The sequence below is a fragment of the Gastrolobium bilobum genome, unplaced genomic scaffold, assembly GCF_033153095.1.
Source record: "Gastrolobium bilobum isolate Gb01-03AN ecotype WA unplaced genomic scaffold, APGP_CSIRO_Gbil_v1 utg4377, whole genome shotgun sequence".
NCBI classification, from domain to species: Eukaryota; Viridiplantae; Streptophyta; class Magnoliopsida; order Fabales; family Fabaceae; genus Gastrolobium; species Gastrolobium bilobum.
Genome location: NW_026895684.1, coordinates 1,036,164 through 1,054,708, shown reverse-complemented (window position 1 = coordinate 1,054,708; position 18,545 = coordinate 1,036,164). Strand labels below are relative to the sequence as shown.

The window sequence follows — 18,545 nt, the reverse complement described above, 5'->3', positions numbered from 1 at the left end:
ATCAATTTATTAGCAATTAATTTTAAAAAAAAATAGGTCATATCCTATCGGCAATAACACTTGGAAAAATAATTTTAATCAATAGTATCTCACAATTTTCATTTTGATAAAATCAAATTAAGAAAATTTCAAACACGAATTAATACAATTAAACTCACTTCCTACTAAATTTAAGTTCGCAAAATCAAGTTCACCAATAATCAGGTTTGCAAAGTCATTTACACACAATACGTCCAACCAACAGATTTCAAATAAGCTTGCCATGTTGCAACCTAGCCACCCGTTAAAATATTGACGAAAAAGATGAATGCAAGCTTGCAAATATACAATCCAACATTTTGCTAAAAAACTAATACACATTTGGTGTCCAACCTTGACCTTATCGCCAGCGGTATATTATTGAAATTTCCATAGGGAGCAACGCAACATTTTCGTCATTCAGGGAAAAAAGAGCAAAATTATACAGAGCTTGACATCGCTTCAGTCCAAACTCCAATGCATTGGAGTTACATAGATATCACAGAATCAACCAATTTCAGCTGCTATGAAAGAAAAAAGTTTAATTTGTTTTCCTTGTGAGTCAATTATTCAGGCGATTCCCGTTGGCATCTTCTGTAGAACCAGATAATAATCTCTGCAGCCTTAGGTATTTAAATCAACATGGTTTTTGTAAATATTCAAAATTTGATAGTTATGTAAGGCTAATGGAATTAGCATAAGATTGAAGAAGAACTACAGCTTGCTCAGAAATAGCCCTGTTTCTTGCTTGCCTCACCCAACCTGCAACAATTTCTGCAGCTTGGGTACCTCTGACACTGTCTTCTAGACAATCTGCTGCTTCAGCAAGTTTTCCTTCAGCCAAGTAACTCTCAACTTTATTAATGACTGATTCAATCCCATCACCTGATTGGTCAGCTTCCCTAACCTAATTACGAGCCAAGTCAACATCTTATTCTCTAGGATGAGCTCGATAGAAGTGCAAATGGGAGGAGTTGGGGCGAGGGAAAGAAATAAAAATGGTCAATGCATCAAAGCGCATATTATGTCTAAATGGGCACCAATTATCACTGCCCCCACAAATTCTATTTTCACATGAAGCACAGGCTTAAATGTAAATGGCATGTTGGTCAGTTATCAATATACCTTCAACCAGGATGCTACATGTGCCAAAGAATGCGCCAATATACCTCCCCCTCCTGGGGGAAAGAAGCTGAAATGTCGTAGTGTACCTTTTAAGGCATCAAACTGCAACAGAATATGTACAATTTAGAAACCTTCATGATTGAAATCTAAAATTATATGATTTGTTCTAGAATTGACGTAGTAGGAGACAAGTGCATTTCAGGAAATTGCAAACAATGTTCTATAATTCCAGAAATCGCTTCATTAGTCAATTCTGATGTTTCCTATAAATTTATCTCTAAAGCAGATCATCAAATAGAATTTCTACAAGGTTACCAAATAATAACAATTTACAGAAGAAATGTAGCAACGTTATATAGAACTAGTAATCCAAGACTCACAAAAAAAGTCAACAACAGACAAGAACACAACTTGCCTTCTGCTTTAACTGCAGTTGTGTGTCTGTACCATCGTTCTGTGTTTCTTCAGGAAGGGATGCTAGCACCAAATCCAAAACTGAGTCTTTATCTATGCCTTCAAGATCAGACTGCAAGGATGCTATTTCTGTCTGAATTGGCAATCCTTTGGACAGTGCATCTTCCAGTGCAAGTGCTTTCTGCAGGATCCAAACACAAGTAGCAAGAAACTGGTAAGCAGGACCAGAAAAATTAATAAACTACTATAAACTCATTTTGCCATTAAGCTTCTCCAGGGACGAAAGATTGAGATAAAAACAGCATGAAGAAAGAAGGTGAATGATTACCAAAGCAAAATTTTGAGTAGCATGACTTTGACGAGCTTCTTCAGATCGGGCATAAAATGCCATGCACAAGGCATTTATCTAGAGAATTGGACGGAAAGAAATTTTTGAACCCAGTCAAATTTCAACTTTGATTAATGCCATATTAAAGATATAAATAAGCAACAGAAAGTCAACAAGTATGTCCATCAATAAAAATTCCAAATCAAGCCTCTCAAGCTAAGGTATGATGTCAACTTTGCAACTGTAAAAAGTCCGTCCAGTGTTCTGTTCTTTTCAACACGATTTTTCATTGATCAATACTTATGTTTGCATAAGAAAACAATTTTCTCAATAATTTCAAGGCAGCCATGCTGTAGATGTCTAACAGCACATACTGGTAAAAAGAAAATAATGGTTTCCATTGACAAAATAATGATTAGCTCATATCCAGAACAAATATCAGCATGTGTAAAATTAGAGTGGTATGTTCATCATTTGAAGAGGCAACACAGGTCCATAGACAAAACATTTTAAGGCAAGAAATTGACTTATATTACATTTTACAATTTCATTCAGGGTGAATCCACCAGCCTTGATGCAGCTATACTGAAAGTTGTCTGTAAACAATTTATTCAACATTTGCTTTGGATGTACAGTAAGGTCTGTCACAAACCAGAGAAGATTCAAACAAATAATAGGTTTGTCGTTATTTTGGTTCTCAACACTAAAGTATTTAAGTCAGTTCTCTAGTATCACCATGGTAATGAACATGCATCATATTTGCTAAGAATGATGGAAAGTTGATTACCTACTATACCAAAAAATCTACACCGACGAACAAACTTTTCTCTGTTTAGAAACTCCGCATCATGTAATGACTAAGAATTCAATTGCCTACTAAGCAGAGTTATATTGGGTGTAATCTGATAAAAAACAAATAAGATAGCTGAAGTCATAATTAGATGTTATTTTGCACGCTTTGAGTTAATTACTGAGTTTTGGACTTTTATAACCAATTTACTCTTCGTAGAAGCTACAGAAAATTTTAATACTCATACTGAACTATTATAGTTATTCTTCTATAGCCACGTATAGAATATTCATAAATTAATTCGAGTTCACCCTTACTACGCTATGACTAATTTAAATCTGGGTGTATCTACCCATCCTAGATTTTAGCAAAAGCCTCACATTAATATTTGCTTCAGCCATTTTTTCAATTTGAGCTGACTTCTCATTTGCTATGGCTGCATTTAACTCTGCCTTTGCCAATTCCTGAACTTTTTTCAACTTCAGTTCTGCTTCAATTTCCTGCATTTTCAAAGATGCACTTGATTTTAACAAATATTACATAATATATACAGATAACAGTAACACAAGAGAGACGCAGGAGGAGAAGTAGTTGGGGTGGGGGACTCCCTCTCTTTCAGTGCATTAAGGATTACTGTTAATAGAATATGCTCTTAATGGAACGTAGTCGCTTTACTCAACAATAGTAATGGATTCAAAATCAAATTCATCTTTGCACAGTAGTCCATTTCCCGCCCGTTCTGCTCCTTGAACAGACCGGCATATAAAGCTCCACGAGCCTTTCTGTGTCCGGGGAGGCAACACGGACTCCAAAGATCCAGGCCCGGTCTCAATAGTGGTATCTCCGTCCGAACCCGTACAGTAACACAAGAGAGACACAGGAGGAGAAGGGGGGGGGGTTACAGTTCTTATACTACCAACAAAAAAAACCAAATGTGCACCTTTTGTTCAAGTTCTATCTTCAGTTTCTCTTCCATCTTTTCTTGAAGTGACTTGATAGCGAGGGCTGCTTTTGCTCTCTCTCTTTTTATCTCCTAAAAAGTATTAAAATTGTTAGAAAAATATAATATAAAACCATTCATTGACATTCTTCTAACAGCTTAAGCTTTTGGGTTGAATTGGTTCTTTGCAAGGTATCAGAGCCTATGTGATTATGAATTCGTTCCTCACCACCCCTCATTTTATTAATAAATAATTTAAAATTGTGGAGTTTCTTAGCACAGAGAGATGAACCTGTGCATTGTCTACCCTTCAAGTCCAATGAGCTCTCATGTGAAGTGCGTGCTAGAGAAATATAATATAAAATCATTAATTGACATTCTCCTAACAGCTTAAACTTTTTGGTTTAATTGATTCTGATAGGATTTAAACTCTTCCTATCGAAACAAGAGGAATTAATCTGTATATTAATTGAAAAGAGACAAACGATTACAGAAATATTAAAAGAGCCAAAGCTCCCAGCTATGGAGATCTCCTCATTAGCCCTTCCTACTCTTGTAGAAACTGAATGAAAACATGAATACCCTTCTAAGGGAATCTTCAAACTATTATAGACAATGGAAATAACAAACTACCACTAATTCTCTCTCTTCCCTGCCCATGTAACTCACGCATAACAACTTCGTAACCAACCATTACACGTCATCTATTCCCTCCCCTTTCTTTTTATTCCTCCTCTGATACACTAAAACTGGACCATTCCACTTCTTATGAATGGGTTGAGATTCTGTCTTTGCCTCCAGAACAGCCTCCAGCCCATGATCCATTGTTGTGATCCTATCAATACCTGCCTCTATAGATTCTGCCTTGTCCTCAAGGCAAAAATTTGGGAATTGTCCCTGTATATCACCTGCCTTCTCCCATGTGGCCTCTTCTACTGGTTTGGTCTTCCAAAGGACCAACCATTCCTCATGCACTCTGCCCTGGTCCTTAAGATGGCGCACTGCTAAGACAGATTCGGGTTCATGATTATGGGAATCATCCACAGCCAGTCCTTCAGGTAAACTGCCCTCTGCCACAACCGTGCCCGTAGCTTTTCTAAGTTGAGACACATGGAATACCGGATGTATGCGGGATCCCGCAGGGAGCAGCAACTTATAAGCAACAGCCCCTATTTTGTTTGCCACCTGGAAAGGACCATAGAAACGAGCAGCCAGCTTTGGGTTTATGCGTCTTGAAACAGAAACTTGTCTATGGGGTCTCAACTTAACATAGACCAAATCACCTACATCAAATGTCACCTCCCGTCGATGAGCATCTGCTTGCCTTTTCATGGAATTTTGAGCACGAGTTAAATGATACTTTAACTGACGCAGGGCCTCATCACGATCAAACAGAACCCGAGCAACAGGATCCACTTGAGTTTCACCCATCAAATAATGAGTAATGTTGGGTGGAGGCCTACCATAAACAGCAGAGAAAGGAGTGGTGTGAATAGAACTATGGTAAGAAGTATTATAAGAAAATTCAGCCCACGAGATCCAATAAGACCATTGTTTGGGCTGCTCGGATGCAAAACAGCGCAGGTATGTTTCAAGGCAACGATTAACAACCTCCGTTTGTCCATCCGTTTGGGGGTGATAAGAAGTACTCATCTTCAAGACGGTTCCTTGTAAACGGAATAGCTCCTTCCAGAAATTGCTAAGGAACAAAGGGTCACGATCACTGACAACAGAACGGGGTAAACCATGGAGACGTATCACTTCTTTGACAAATATATCAGCAACACTCTTAGCAGTAAAAGGGTGTTTCACAAGGATGAAATGGGCATACTTTGTCAAACGATCAACAACCACAAGAATAACCTCAAAACCTTGAGACTTGGGTAACCCCGTGATAAAGTCCATTGAAACATCCTCCCAAACGAGCTGTGGGATTGGCAATGACTGCAGCAAGCCAGCAGGAGACAAGGTCTGATATTTGTTCCTTTGGCAAATATCACATGATCTTACAAACATCATAATACGCTTCTGCATTCCTTTCCAAAAAACTCCACCAGCCAACCGCTTGTAGGTCCTGGTAAAACCCGAATGTCCCCCTGTAGGAGAAGAGTGGAACTCGTGCAGCAAGGTAGGAATAAGAGAAGAGGTAGAAGACAAGACCATCCTACCTTTGTAAAACAGAAGCTCCCCATGTAAAGAGTAATCAGAGGAGGCGTTCTGGCCAGATTGCAAGGCTGAAATAATGTTTTGCAACTCGGGATCAGTTTGGTATTCGCTCTTCACCACACTTAAATCTAGCCAATAGGGACTAGATACAATATGAGACAACTCCAATTCCACAGGCTCCATCATTCTAGATAAGGCATCTGCCGCTTTATTCTCCGGTCCCGGTTTGTACACGACTTCAAATTGGTACCCCATTAACTTAGATAACCAGCAGTGTTGGTCAGAAGTAGTAATTCGCTGAGAAAGCAAGTGACGCAGACTTTTATGATCTGTATATACTGTAAAAGAACGCCCCAAAAGATATGGACGCCAATGTTGAATGGCAAGTGCAAGAGCCATAATTTCTTTCTCATAGACTGATTTAGAAAGATTCCTAGGAGCAAGAGCCTTGCTGAAATATGCAATTGGTTGTTTCTCCTGCATCAGTACAGCTCCTAGTCCAACCTCGGAAGCGTCACACTCGATGATAAACTCCTTGATGAAATCTGGAAGTGCTAAGACAGGAGCTGTGGTAAGAAGCTCTTTCAATTTTGTGAAAGCTAATTTGGTTGCATCGGTCCAAACAAAGCCATCCTTCTTGGTCAACTCAGTGAGAGGTTGCGCAATCTTGCCATAGTCTTTGATGAAACGGCGATAATAGCCCGTTAATCCTAAAAACCCTCGAACTCCTTTGACATTAGCTGGTTGGGGCCAATCAATCACAGCTTGTACTTTGGAGGGATCCATGGCTACCCCTTCGAATGAGATGATGTGCCCCAAGTATTCCACAGAAATTTCTCCAAAACTGCATTTCTTTCTTTGAGCAACTAGATTATTTTCCTGCAGTAAGAGTAAAACATCTGCCAAATGAAGTAAGTGATCTTCCCATGAAGGGCTATAGACGAGGATATCGTCAAAAAATACCAACACATAATGGCGAAGTTTCTCCCGAAAGATAGAATTCATGGTGGCTTGAAACGTTGATGGGGCATTTGTCAAGCCAAAAGGCATCACGAGGTACTCGTAATGTCCATCATGCGTTCGAGAATGCTGTCTTGGGAGTATCTTCGCTTCGAACTCGAATTTGGTGGAACCCAGATTTCAAATCAATCTTTGAAAAGTATTGTGAGCCATGTAATTCATCTAATAACTCAGTAATAGTAGGAATGGGGTACTTATCTGGGATTGTAACCTTGTTGAGTGCTTTGTAGTCAACACACATACGCCAGGAGCCATCTTTTTTTTTAACTAGTATAACTGGACTAGAGAAAGGGCTGACACTGTGTGTGATCTCTCCAGCATGCAATAGCTCTCTCACCTGCCTTTCGATCTCATCCTTATGGTGATGAGCATATCGATAGGGTCTGACACTGACCGGACCGGTTCCTCGGAGAAGGTTTATGGCATGGTCGTGTAGTCGAACGGGAGGCAGCACCTGTTTTTTTGTGAAAACGTCCTGGAATCGGGTGAGGGTGTGATTGAGGACACCTTGTTGCTCCTCTGTCAGATGCGAACCCAGTAAGACAACAGAGTCGTCAGGTTTCCCCTTGACGTCTGCTTCGATGCCGTGTAACAGCCCCTGTAGAGACATGGGTTGCATCTCTTTACGCATCTGATAACCCTTCAGCTTGACCCTCCTTCCCTGACAAGAGAACTGCATCGTTTTCTTCTTCCAATCCTGGCACACTTCTCCCAAGGTTTCCAGCCATTCGATTCCCAATATTAAATCGATTCCACCCAACTCCAGTAGGTACGCCCCTATCGTCAGTTGATATTGACCCAACTGTAGATGGAGTTTTGTGCATCTCCCTTTCGACGTTCTTCTACTACCGTCGCCGAGACTGACAACAAACTCCTTGGTGCTATCAATCGGAAGATTCAACGAATTCACGAGCTCCGCAGTAATAAAATTGTGACTCGCGCCACTATCGATCAACACCAAGATCGGAAACCCCTCTAGTTCTCCTTCAACCTTCATCGTCTTCGCTTGAAGCGTCTCCGTCATCACATCTTCGTAGTTGACGTTGTTGCACACCAATTCCCAATCTTCAGTGTCGGTGCGCTCCTCTATTGCACTTAGGGGTTCTGGTTTCCCAACGACGTCGTCCTCTTCCCAAATGAGCAATCGAAGTTGCTTGTCTGGACACTGGCGGGTTGGGCTGTAGTTTTGTCCACATTTAAAGCATAATCCCTTGGCTCTACGGTCCATCATCTCCGGATAGGATAAGTTACGCATTCCACGTGGACTGGGCCCATTTTTCCTATCATCAGGCTTATTGGGCCTTGTTGGGTTTATACCTAAGGTTGGTTTGGCTGGGGCTCTCTCTCCCAAACCGGTCTGAACAGAAACCAGCCCTTGCTTAAAGTTGTGGCTATGGTTCGTTTGCGTCGTCTTTCCTCCTTGTATCTTACGCTCCACTGTTCTAGCCATGGAGATCAGTTTGTACCGGTCCTGTGGCTCTAGGGAAAGGACTTCAAGTCGGATTTCATCTCGAAGGCCGCCAATAAAAAGACCCATGTATTGTTCATCAGGCATGGGAGGGATCTGGGCTGAGAGCATCTCAAATGCTTCCACATATTCGTCCACCGTACCGCCCTGAAGCAGCCCCTTCAATTGGGCATAGGGGTTGCCAAAATGACCCTCTCCATATCGATCGAATAGTGCGTGCTTAAACCGCTCCCAATCTAATCGAGCATCTGATTCTTTGAGCACCTTGAACCAATGCCATGAGGGGCCCTCCATGCAAATCTGGGCATATTGGACGCGCATGGTTACCGGTGTTCCTTGTACTGCGAAATAAGCCTCCGCTCTAGCAACCCATCCCACGGGGTCGATTCCGGTGAATACTGGAAGCTCTATGCGTTTCGCTTTGATCCGGTAATCATCGTGTTGGGTTTCGCTGTTGAGTACTGTTATCGGAGATCCGTCATCGCTCTGAATCGCTGCCTTCTCCTTCGACGTCACGCTGCCCTCTCCCAAAATCACGGTTGAGTTTTCCGTTGCTGGTTGATTGCGTTGAAACCCATTTTTGACTTCAGCGTGCAATGCTTGCAGGCTGTTCACAATTTCTGCAACGCTGGTGACTAATGAACCGAGCTTCACAGAGTGGTCTGCAAGTTGGTTGGAGTGAGACTTGGTTGTGAGGTCATGGGAACGAAGAAGTGCTTCCTGCGATTTCAACGAATTTTCCACCGCTGTCATTCTTGCGTCAAGAACATCTACACGCTGAGACGTCATTCTGGTGAGCATACACTATTGTTCTTCCTCTCCAAAGAAAATTAACACTCTCAATGAGAGCACCAATTGATAGGATTTAAACTCTTCCTATCGAAACAAGAGGAATTAATCTGTATATTAATTGAAAAGAGACAAACGATTACAGAAATATTAAAAGAGCCAAAGCTCCCAGCTATGGAGATCTCCCCATTAGACAATGGAAATAACATGAATACCCTTCTAAGGGAATCTTCAAACTATTATAGACAATGGAAATAACAAACTACCACTAATTCTCTCTCTTCCCTGCCCATGTAACTCACGCATAACAACTTCGTAACCAACCATTACACGTCATCTATTCCCTCCCCTTTCTTTTTATTCCTCCTCTGATACACTAAAACTGGACCATTCCACTTCTTATGAATGGGTTGAGATTCTGTCTTTGCCTCCAGAACAGCCTCCAGCCCATGATCCATTGTTGTGATCCTATCAGATTCTTTACAAATATATATATATATATATATATATATATATATATACATATAAAGGAGGAAAGATAAAAACTTCATAACTTTTTAGATTTGAATTCTGGTCATCTGGACAGAAAAAGCAAACAGTACATCATTTAACTCGATGCATGGACAAGCTTCACAATAATAAAACAAACTTGATAGCCTGAGGGTTCAAATTTGATACTGACTATTTTTGTGTGACCATTATAGAGACAAACTCGGAATATAATGGTACAGCTTCAATTTCAATATGAACTATTATGCTCAATCAAGACTAAGTAACTATGATTAAGTAAATGTATATAAACTGAACAACAAACCCATAGTCCCATATACGGGAACTATTCTCTGTTTAAAAAACTGGGGCAGCCTCTCTCAATGTCTTTTGTACTTAAATTGAATAAAAAAAGAAAACCAAAAACCTTTTTACCTTGTCCAACATTGCAGCCTCTTCAGCAAGCATAAGTTCTCTGGCAGCTGCATCTTTTAACTTCTTTTCATATTTTTCCTTACATGATCGAAGTGGTAAGAAAAACTAAGATTACATAGCTCATTAATAAACCAAAAATCTACAAACACTAAGCACACTTTCTGAGATTAGAGAGTACATTACAAAGGTTATTTATGTTATAGGCCAAACCTTCAACACTTTCTTCTCTTCATTAAAAGCACGTGCATCTAAGTCCGCCTGCCTTTTCTCCGCAGCATGGATGGCTTGTAAGAAATCAAGAACCAGTTTCCCATCCTGAGACACGTAACCATCTTTCAACTCCTCCATTGCACCACCAAGAGCCTAGCGCTTTAACAAATTAGCTTTCATGCATGATCGAGATCACAAATAAATGCACCAAAAATAAAATAAAAATAAATAAAAGATTCTAAGTAACCTCTTTTTCTTCAGGAAAATGGGTATTCTCAGTAAGGCCATGACTATATAAATAAGTTAAAGGACTTCCTTCTGACTTATTCCGTAAGTTATATTCCTCAAGGAGAGTGGGTTGTTGTTCTATATCTTCACCAAATGCATTCTGCAATGGTGTTACAAAGGAAATGTATTAAAAAGCAATAAATGTCAAAATTCATTTCAGAAAAAAAATGATAACAGGAAAAAAAATCCTTGTTGAATGCTAGGGAACAACTAAATCATTTGATAAGCTCACATATTATTATGAAATTTAAACCAGCATAATTATCAAAAAGACCACAGCTGATATTAATGATTAACCTGGATATTAAGTCATGACAAACTCATAAGTACCTCTTTTCTCTCCTCTATTTCCTGTTGCTTTGGTTGAATATTTTTCATCCCATTTTCATCTGGAACTGCACCGGGCTGTGTAGATGTGGATGTATGTTGAATTCCCTCTTCCAGTCCTGGAACAATATCTGTCTCTGTGCTTTTTATGTCAACAATCCCTTCAGATTGCACCCCAGACTCTTTACTTGTATCAGCAGATGTTAGACTGCTATGAGGATACTCAGGCAACTGGTTTTCTTTGGCAGCAGTAGTGCCATCTTCAGCAATATCAGATTTGTCTTGCACTTGAAACAACTTATCACCTTGATCTTCTACTACATTTTCTGGCTGAGGAAAATGGGTATCAATCTTCTGCTCTGCATGTTCTACAGAAGGTTTTTCATTGTTAAATTTCTCACTGCTAGGTGAAACTAACTGGTCCAATGAATGTTGTACACTCTTCGAATCTCCAGTGGCAGCATTGATTTGAGCTTCCTGGGGAACACTATGCTGCTCCTTCTGAAGATATTGATCCAAATAACCAGTTTGGTAAGCAGCAAGAAAAGCAGCACCTAGAGCAACACTTCCAATGAAAAACTTTGATAAAGTGTCATTAGACTCAGGTGGCTTGCCAGTAGAACCAGGAGCTGGGGCACCACTTGGTTTCGATGCAGTTGAGAATCTCTTTTGTGAAGGTAGATGTGTAGGTATCTGCAAAATTATGCAGTGAAGAAAAAAGGACAATAAATGAGAAAAGGGTAACATATGGAGCTGATTCAAATTGGAAATCAGTATCACCAAATCAACAGCCTAAATTGGAAATCTCACACACACACACATATATATAAGTACAGTAACCACTCCCAATTAAACCCCGATTAGCAAGGGTAGGAGTAAGGGGAATCCTTTTAGATGTGAAGATAGATGTGCGCGTATCTGCAAAATTATGCAGTGAAGAAAAAAGGGTAATAAATTAGAAAAGGGGTAACATATGGAGCTGATTCAAATTGGAAATCAGTATCACCAAATCAACAGCCAAAGTAGTTCCTGGCAGGCTGGCACATATATATATATATATATAAGTACAGTAACCACTCCCTATTAAACCCCGACTAGCAAGGGTAGGGGTATGCAGTTTTACCCTTGCATATTTGTAAAAAAGCTATTTTCCGAATTCAAACCCATGACCTTTCAGTTACAAAGGAGTAGCTTTACCACAGCTCCAGGTTTGCCCTCTTTATATATACAAGTACAGTAAATTATAGAAATTGTATTTTTATAGCAAGAACAAGCATTTCAACATTAACACCTCTCCTGTCCTACAATCCTATAATCAAATTAGTACAATAATGAGATGTGGCAGAATTAGCACCAGCAATGCAGTATATCCATATATAAATTCATTGATCATTGTGCTATAAAGAAGTGAAATATGCAGGTAAATTACATAATTGCTACAACAATGCTGTTAGTCAGAAACAGTAATTCAATGAATAATATAAAGACATCAAATATGCAGACAGAATAGATGCTTCATTTGAGTTATTATTGTTCTGACATTTCATTCAACATAGCACCAATTAGCATATATGCAGGCAAGAGTGACAGTTCTATCATAATAGCACAAAACACTCTTCCTCTTTCAAATATTCAAGATTGTTGAGGATCTTACACTATTTGTGCTAAGCATTTCTTTCTCTGCTAACTACTAGTCTACTAAAGTACTGCACGTTTTAAATATTGTACTTTTCCTACTTTGTACAATAACTATCTACACTTGTGACTTGACCATGAAATTGGTTAAATCCAAGCAACCATTGAGCATGTTTACAGATTTACTCCAATCAAAACAAGCCATTATCCATGCTATGCATCAGGTAGCAGCCAGAGATCTCCTTCATAGTTTTGTTCCTAACTTTTAAAAGCTTCAATATATTCTCCTAGTCTCCAATTTACCTACATGTATCTTATTTTAATGTAGGGAGCTACATCCACAAATATGATCATGCATGAACATGGGGCAAAATCTAACAAAAGCCAACTAAGTCTGTATTATATAGAAAATGTAGAAGACGAAAAGATGGGAAATAGAAATTGAAGTGAAAATGAAGATGTTACTGCAGTGCATGATTCAAAACTATCCAGAGAATAGAACATAAATATAACCTTGTGAGCAACAAAGTCATTGGTCTTTATAATCATTTCCTTCTACAACAACAAGGAGGCTCAAGTAATATTTAGAAAATAAATCTTATTCAGAGGCAAGGGCACGGAACTTATAGATTTCAAAGCTTCTCCAAACAAAGAGAATCATCCAGTCAGCAGTAAAAACTATAAGGAGGAAGCTTAAGGATTTGTGAATTTATTTTAGTTAATACTATATTTTCAGACATACAGATATTTTGGTATTTTAATCATTTTTTGGGGATTCAAATTTGTGGCTTTTTCTTAAGTTGTTTCAGTTACTTAGGCTTCAATCTGTGCCTATTAGTGGTAGGTTATATAACTTGGGCTTCAATTTTAGGACTACATGTTCCCCAAGTTTTACTAGTTCTATTTAAGTGATGTGTCATGTATTCATCTACCAAAGAAGGAATGGATGATTAGCTTTGTGTTTGGTCATCAATATCATGCCTTCCTGTTGTGTGATACAACCACACCCTAAGTTTGATGATTACTCTTCTTAACCCTTTTTTCTGATTTTCTAATATGCACACCAAGATTTGGATCCAAAGCTAGATAGCACCCAGAACTCATTTGTTTGCAGGTTGATTCTTCCCTACATCTACCCCTATAAAGCATGACACACCATTTTGGTGCCTTGTCTACATGTCTTCCATGGACACTTGTACAACATCTAGCAACATGTGTCCGTCAAATGTCCTTACATGTTCAATTTTAAAATAATCTTTCAACTCAGACACTGCCATTTAAAATTAGGGGAAAATTATTGTTGTCCTTGTAATTGTACATGACTTGTTCTACTATGACACGTTCGTTTAGGAAATTTTTTTAAACATAATAGAAATGACGCTCCATATTTTTTGAGAGGGGCTTACAAATAGCAAGCATTGACACATGACATGTATCAAGACATTGGAAACCTTTATATATATGACATATGAATTATGAATATCTATCTATCTATATATATATATGGGGCAGGATATTCTTACACCGGTGTAAGAATTAGAAGTCTTACACTCAATCTTGACCATTGATCCACTTGTATCCAATGGCTCACATTACTAAAAAATTTGAGCCCTTAGATAAAAGTGGGATTAACGGCTAAGATTAAGAGTGTAACTTACACTGGTGTAAAATGATCCTTACCCTATATATATATATATATGCCATGTCTAAAATTTTTAAAATTTAGTGTGTCCCTGTGTCTATGTAAATGAAAGATGGTTGAACTACTTCAACAAGCTGTTTAATGGGGATGGAGATACAAGCGAGGTGGACTTGGAGGACGCGTATGATGATATGAATAGAAGATTTGTGCGCAGAATTAATACACATGAAGTTAAGGAGGCTTTAAAGAGGATGAAGACTAATAAAGCCTTGGGGCCTGATGGTGTCCCTATTGAAGTGTGGAGAGGCCTGGGGGATGTGGCAATAAAATGGTTGACCAATATTTTCAATAAGATTCTTCAGCCAAATAAGATGCCTGATGCATGGAGGAAAAGTATGATTGTACCTATCTACAAAAACAAGGGAGATATACAGAGTTGTTCAAACTATAGAGGCATTAAGCTAATGAGTCGTACTATGAAGTTGTGGGAGAGGGTTATTGAACATCGCTTGAGGAGAGATACCAAGGTTTCTGTAAATCAATTTGGATTTATGTTAGGAAGATGTACCATGGAAGCCATTTTCTTGATGCGACAACTAATGGAAAGATACCGAGAAAAGAAGAAGGACTTACATATGGTGTTCATAGACCTTGAGAAAGCATACGATAGGGTTCCAAGGAAAGTTTTATGGTGGGTTCTGGAGAAGAAAAAGGTTCCATTAAAGTATGTAAAGGCAATCAAGGATATGTATGATGGGGCTACTACATGTGTAAAAGCTTGTAACGGAACATCAAATTATTTCTCTATCACGGTATGTGTACACCAAGGGTCGGCTCTAAGTCCTTATCTCTTTGCCTTAGTTATGGATGAACTAACAAAAGATATTCAAGAGAAAGTGCCATGGTGTATGCTTTTTGCAAACGATATTGTGCTTATTGATGAGAGCAAGGATGGTGTTAATAGAAAACTTGAATTGTGGAGAAGCACATTGGAATCCAAAGGATTCACTTTAAGTCGAAGCAAGACTGAGTATCTGAAGTGTGAGTTTTCTCTGGTACGAGATGGGGACCAAGATCCCGTGCAACTAAGTGGTCAAGAGGTACCCAAAAAAGATGCTTTTAAATACCTGGGCTCCATTTTGCAAAAAGGTGGAGAGATTGATAAGGATGTAAATCATAGAATCAGAGCAAGGTGGATGAAATGGCACAGTGCATCTGGGTTTTTGTGTGAAAGCAAAATCCCCCTTAAGTGAAAAGGAAAATTCTATAAAACAGCAGTAAGACCGGCAATGCTATATGGAGCGGAATGCTGGCCAGCGCATAAGCAACATGAGCATAAGATGGGAGTAGCAGAGATGAGGATGTTAAGGTGGATGTATGGTTATACAAGGATGGATAAGATAAGAAATGAAGATATTCGACGAAAGGTAGGAATAGTACCGGTAGCCGAAAAGATGAGAGAACATAGATTGAGGTGGTTTGGGCACGTGATGAGAAGGCCTCTGGATGCTCCTGTCAGAACAGAAGTTTGTTACCAAGAGCTCAACACAAAAAGAGGCAGAGGTAGGCCGAAACTTACTTACGGAAAGGTAGTAAAACAAGACTTAATGGAGTGGGATATAGATTGGCAGACGGTATGTCTTAGAACGGAATGGAGAAAAGCTATAAGTATGGTGGAGGGTTAGACTCATTGTTATTCCTATGTTCCAGATGGTCCATTTTTAGTCTTTTTCCCCTTAATTTTCCCCACTTCTTCTTTTCCCTTTCTTTTTTACTTTTATTTATTTATATATACATATATATATCACTACTTCTCGTTTTTTTTTTTTTACAACCGTGTTGTATCTTTCATGTGGGTTCATCTACCACCGACCCCAATTAACTTGGAATAAAGGTGATGTTGATGTGTCCCTGTGTCTGCTTGGCATGTCCATGTGAGTGTCTATTCTTCAAAGACCTAACCTAGGCCTATCAATCTCAAAATCCTAACATCACAGATTCTGTTCACAGTATTCTAATAGCCACCAATTGAACCTTAAACCCCAAACTATTGCTTCCAGACCAGCACTCCGCTCACATAGCCTGAATGAGCCTTCAATTCCCCTAATTTATACATTTAACTCATTTAAGAAATCCTAACTGTTCTGCTGTCATGCATCATAACTCAGAAGAGGCATGGAAGGGTTTTAACTTTCAATTGTTGGTGTCTGACTGTCAGTTAAGATGGAGGCAAAAACATTGAAAAAGGGATGACATAGATTGTTTACTCCTTTTGGATCGAATTGAGTAAAAGTAGAGAAGAATGAGGATATGACATGCTAATAAAAGTGAAATAGTATTTCTGTTGTTCAAATGCTTTCCTGAGTAAGCTAATTATCAATCCCAACTCCCATGTCTGGACTTGGTCAATTGGTATTAACTATTAAGGGTCAAAAACTGTTTGTGAAAAGATTAAAACATAAAGGTGAACAGCAAAGCCAATTCCAGTTCCCAGATTAAATATTTGGTTCCTCTATTGAATCATTTGCCATCACGGCATATGCAAACAATAATTCCCCAAATGCATTGAAAACGAATTTTAAAAACAGTACAAAAAAGGTACCTGAATTATATAAGGTCTAGGGTTCCTTCTAAGGGTATGGCGAGATGATATTTCCAAAATGGACCTGCAATACGCACGACAAGCCATCAAGCTTAAGAATGTCTCAGCATTGAAGTCACAGAGAGTGAAATCAAAAGAGCGGTTATGGAATCATTGGAATAAAAAAAAAAAAACGAAAGGATTCAATTGCAGTGCGAGAAATGAATGACGCAAAGATAAATAAAGTGTTAAAAGTGTAGGTTTAGATAGGTGTACCTCAGCAACATTGTAGCAGTGAGCAGTACGGTCTGAGAGATTGGGTACACAAGGTGTTTTGCGGAAAAGACTGTAATAATGCGGGTGAGATGAGACTTGAGAGTGTGGAGGGAGTGATCTGTGAAGTGAAGCTATTTGTTTGCCGATTGCAGTGGTTGTGTTGTGTCCGAGCCTCTGCCACAAAGGCAACCGCAGGGTGATACCTTATTTTCTAGTAAATTGGATGTTTATGTGATTTTAATCATGTATGAAGGAGGAATCCCTACTGAAGAAAGTTTATTTTTTCTTTTTCTTTTTCTTTTTCTTTTAAACTCGCTGAGTGGCCAAAGTTCCTTGTTTTAAAAGAAAATTATCAATTTATTCCACCTTGAAAATTATTTATCAATTTATCTCACCGTCATTACAGTGCACCTGTGCTTGAGCCTCGCCCGAAAATCTAATTTTATATGTTGGTACGACCAATTTGTTATCGGGTACAGTAAAGGGTATTAAATTGATCAAATTTATATTAAAATATAAATTAAGGTTATTGAATTACAATACTTAACGTGTGGTATTTAGCCATTTTTTTATATTATATATCATGAATCATAAGATACAGAAATATACTAAAAAATATTTTAAAAATATTTATTTAATTATTTTATTTATTAATACAATTTTTTGGATTAATTGTTGAATTTAAATCACAAATTAAATATTTATTTTCTTTTCCTTATTAAAATAATTTTTTAGATATATTTAATTTAAATTATAAATTACATTATTTGACCCAATGGGTGCAACTCAGTTGGTTCCTTAGCACTGAGTTAGTGGGGTTAGACATGTGTTCGATTCCCGCTGAATGCATTCTTGGGGAGGGGGTTGAACCTTTAGCCATCACTGATCCCCCGCACTTCGGATTAGTCTCATAGCCGGCTCAAAGAGTCGAAGCTCGTGGGGATACCGGAGGGAGCCAACTCGCCTCAAAGAGGTAATTAGGGTTGGGTAACTCCAAAAAAAAAAAATTACATTATTTTTTAGGCTTTTTGACCCTTTTGCCCCTAATTAAATAATTAATAACCAATTTGCCCCTCCCCCAGAACTATCCACCATCCTGCCCCCATTTAGTCGATTAAGTTGCACTTTTAATCGACTAAATGGGCTAAACTCAGAAATTATGAAACGCGAATTTTAGTCGACTAAAAACTCACCTTAATCGACTAAATTGTTTGCACTTTTAGTCGACTAAGAACATTATTTAGTCGACTAAATGTCGCAGATCAGGTTTTTTAAAAACCCTCCCATTTCGCAAACGGGGTTATTTTCAAACCCTAATCGACTAAATCGCTCCATTTCGTCCCCTCTCTCCAACCAAGTCTGAATCTCAACCCCCGTATCTGAGGTGTCACCCAGCGGAATAACACTCTCGGGTTCACCATCGTCTTCACTGTCCATATCCTCGTCATGCTCATCCTCATCCTCGTCTATTTCCCTCAATGGTATCTGACTTAAGACAGGTGCAGGTGCAGATAAACCAACCACTGTGTCTTCTTGACTTTGACTTCTTCCATGCACAGGTGCAGATGAAGATTGACCACAGTCTATTTCAACATATATCTCAA

The 18,545-nt window shown here is 38.8% G+C and overlaps 1 protein-coding gene across 1 annotated transcript; it reads right to left on the bottom strand.

Annotated features, from left to right (window-relative positions):
* Nucleotides 1–368: 368 nt before the first annotated feature.
* On the bottom strand, nucleotides 369–17,142 carry LOC133291103 (MICOS complex subunit MIC60, mitochondrial). Its single transcript, XM_061489297.1, has 12 exons — nucleotides 16,942–17,142; nucleotides 16,687–16,750; nucleotides 10,811–11,500; nucleotides 10,440–10,580; nucleotides 10,193–10,345; nucleotides 9,983–10,060; nucleotides 3,616–3,708; nucleotides 3,056–3,175; nucleotides 1,886–1,963; nucleotides 1,559–1,738; nucleotides 1,144–1,245; nucleotides 369–925 (listed from the first exon to the last, which is right to left on the bottom strand). The coding sequence occupies exons 1-12, from the start codon at nucleotides 16,950–16,952 to the stop codon at nucleotides 692–694; spliced, it is 1,944 nt and encodes a 647-aa protein (XP_061345281.1). The 5' UTR covers nucleotides 16,953–17,142; the 3' UTR covers nucleotides 369–691.
* Nucleotides 17,143–18,545: the final 1,403 nt, after the last annotated feature.

Coding starts and splice junctions, on each gene's coding strand:
- LOC133291103 (XM_061489297.1), bottom strand. Junction 3,709..9,982: donor AGGCTGCAATGTTGGACAAG/GTAAAAAGGTTT, acceptor AATACTTTTTAG/GAGATAAAAAGAGAGAGAGC. Junction 926..1,143: donor ATGTAGCATCCTGGTTGAAG/GTATATTGATAA, acceptor GCTCGTAATTAG/GTTAGGGAAGCTGACCAATC.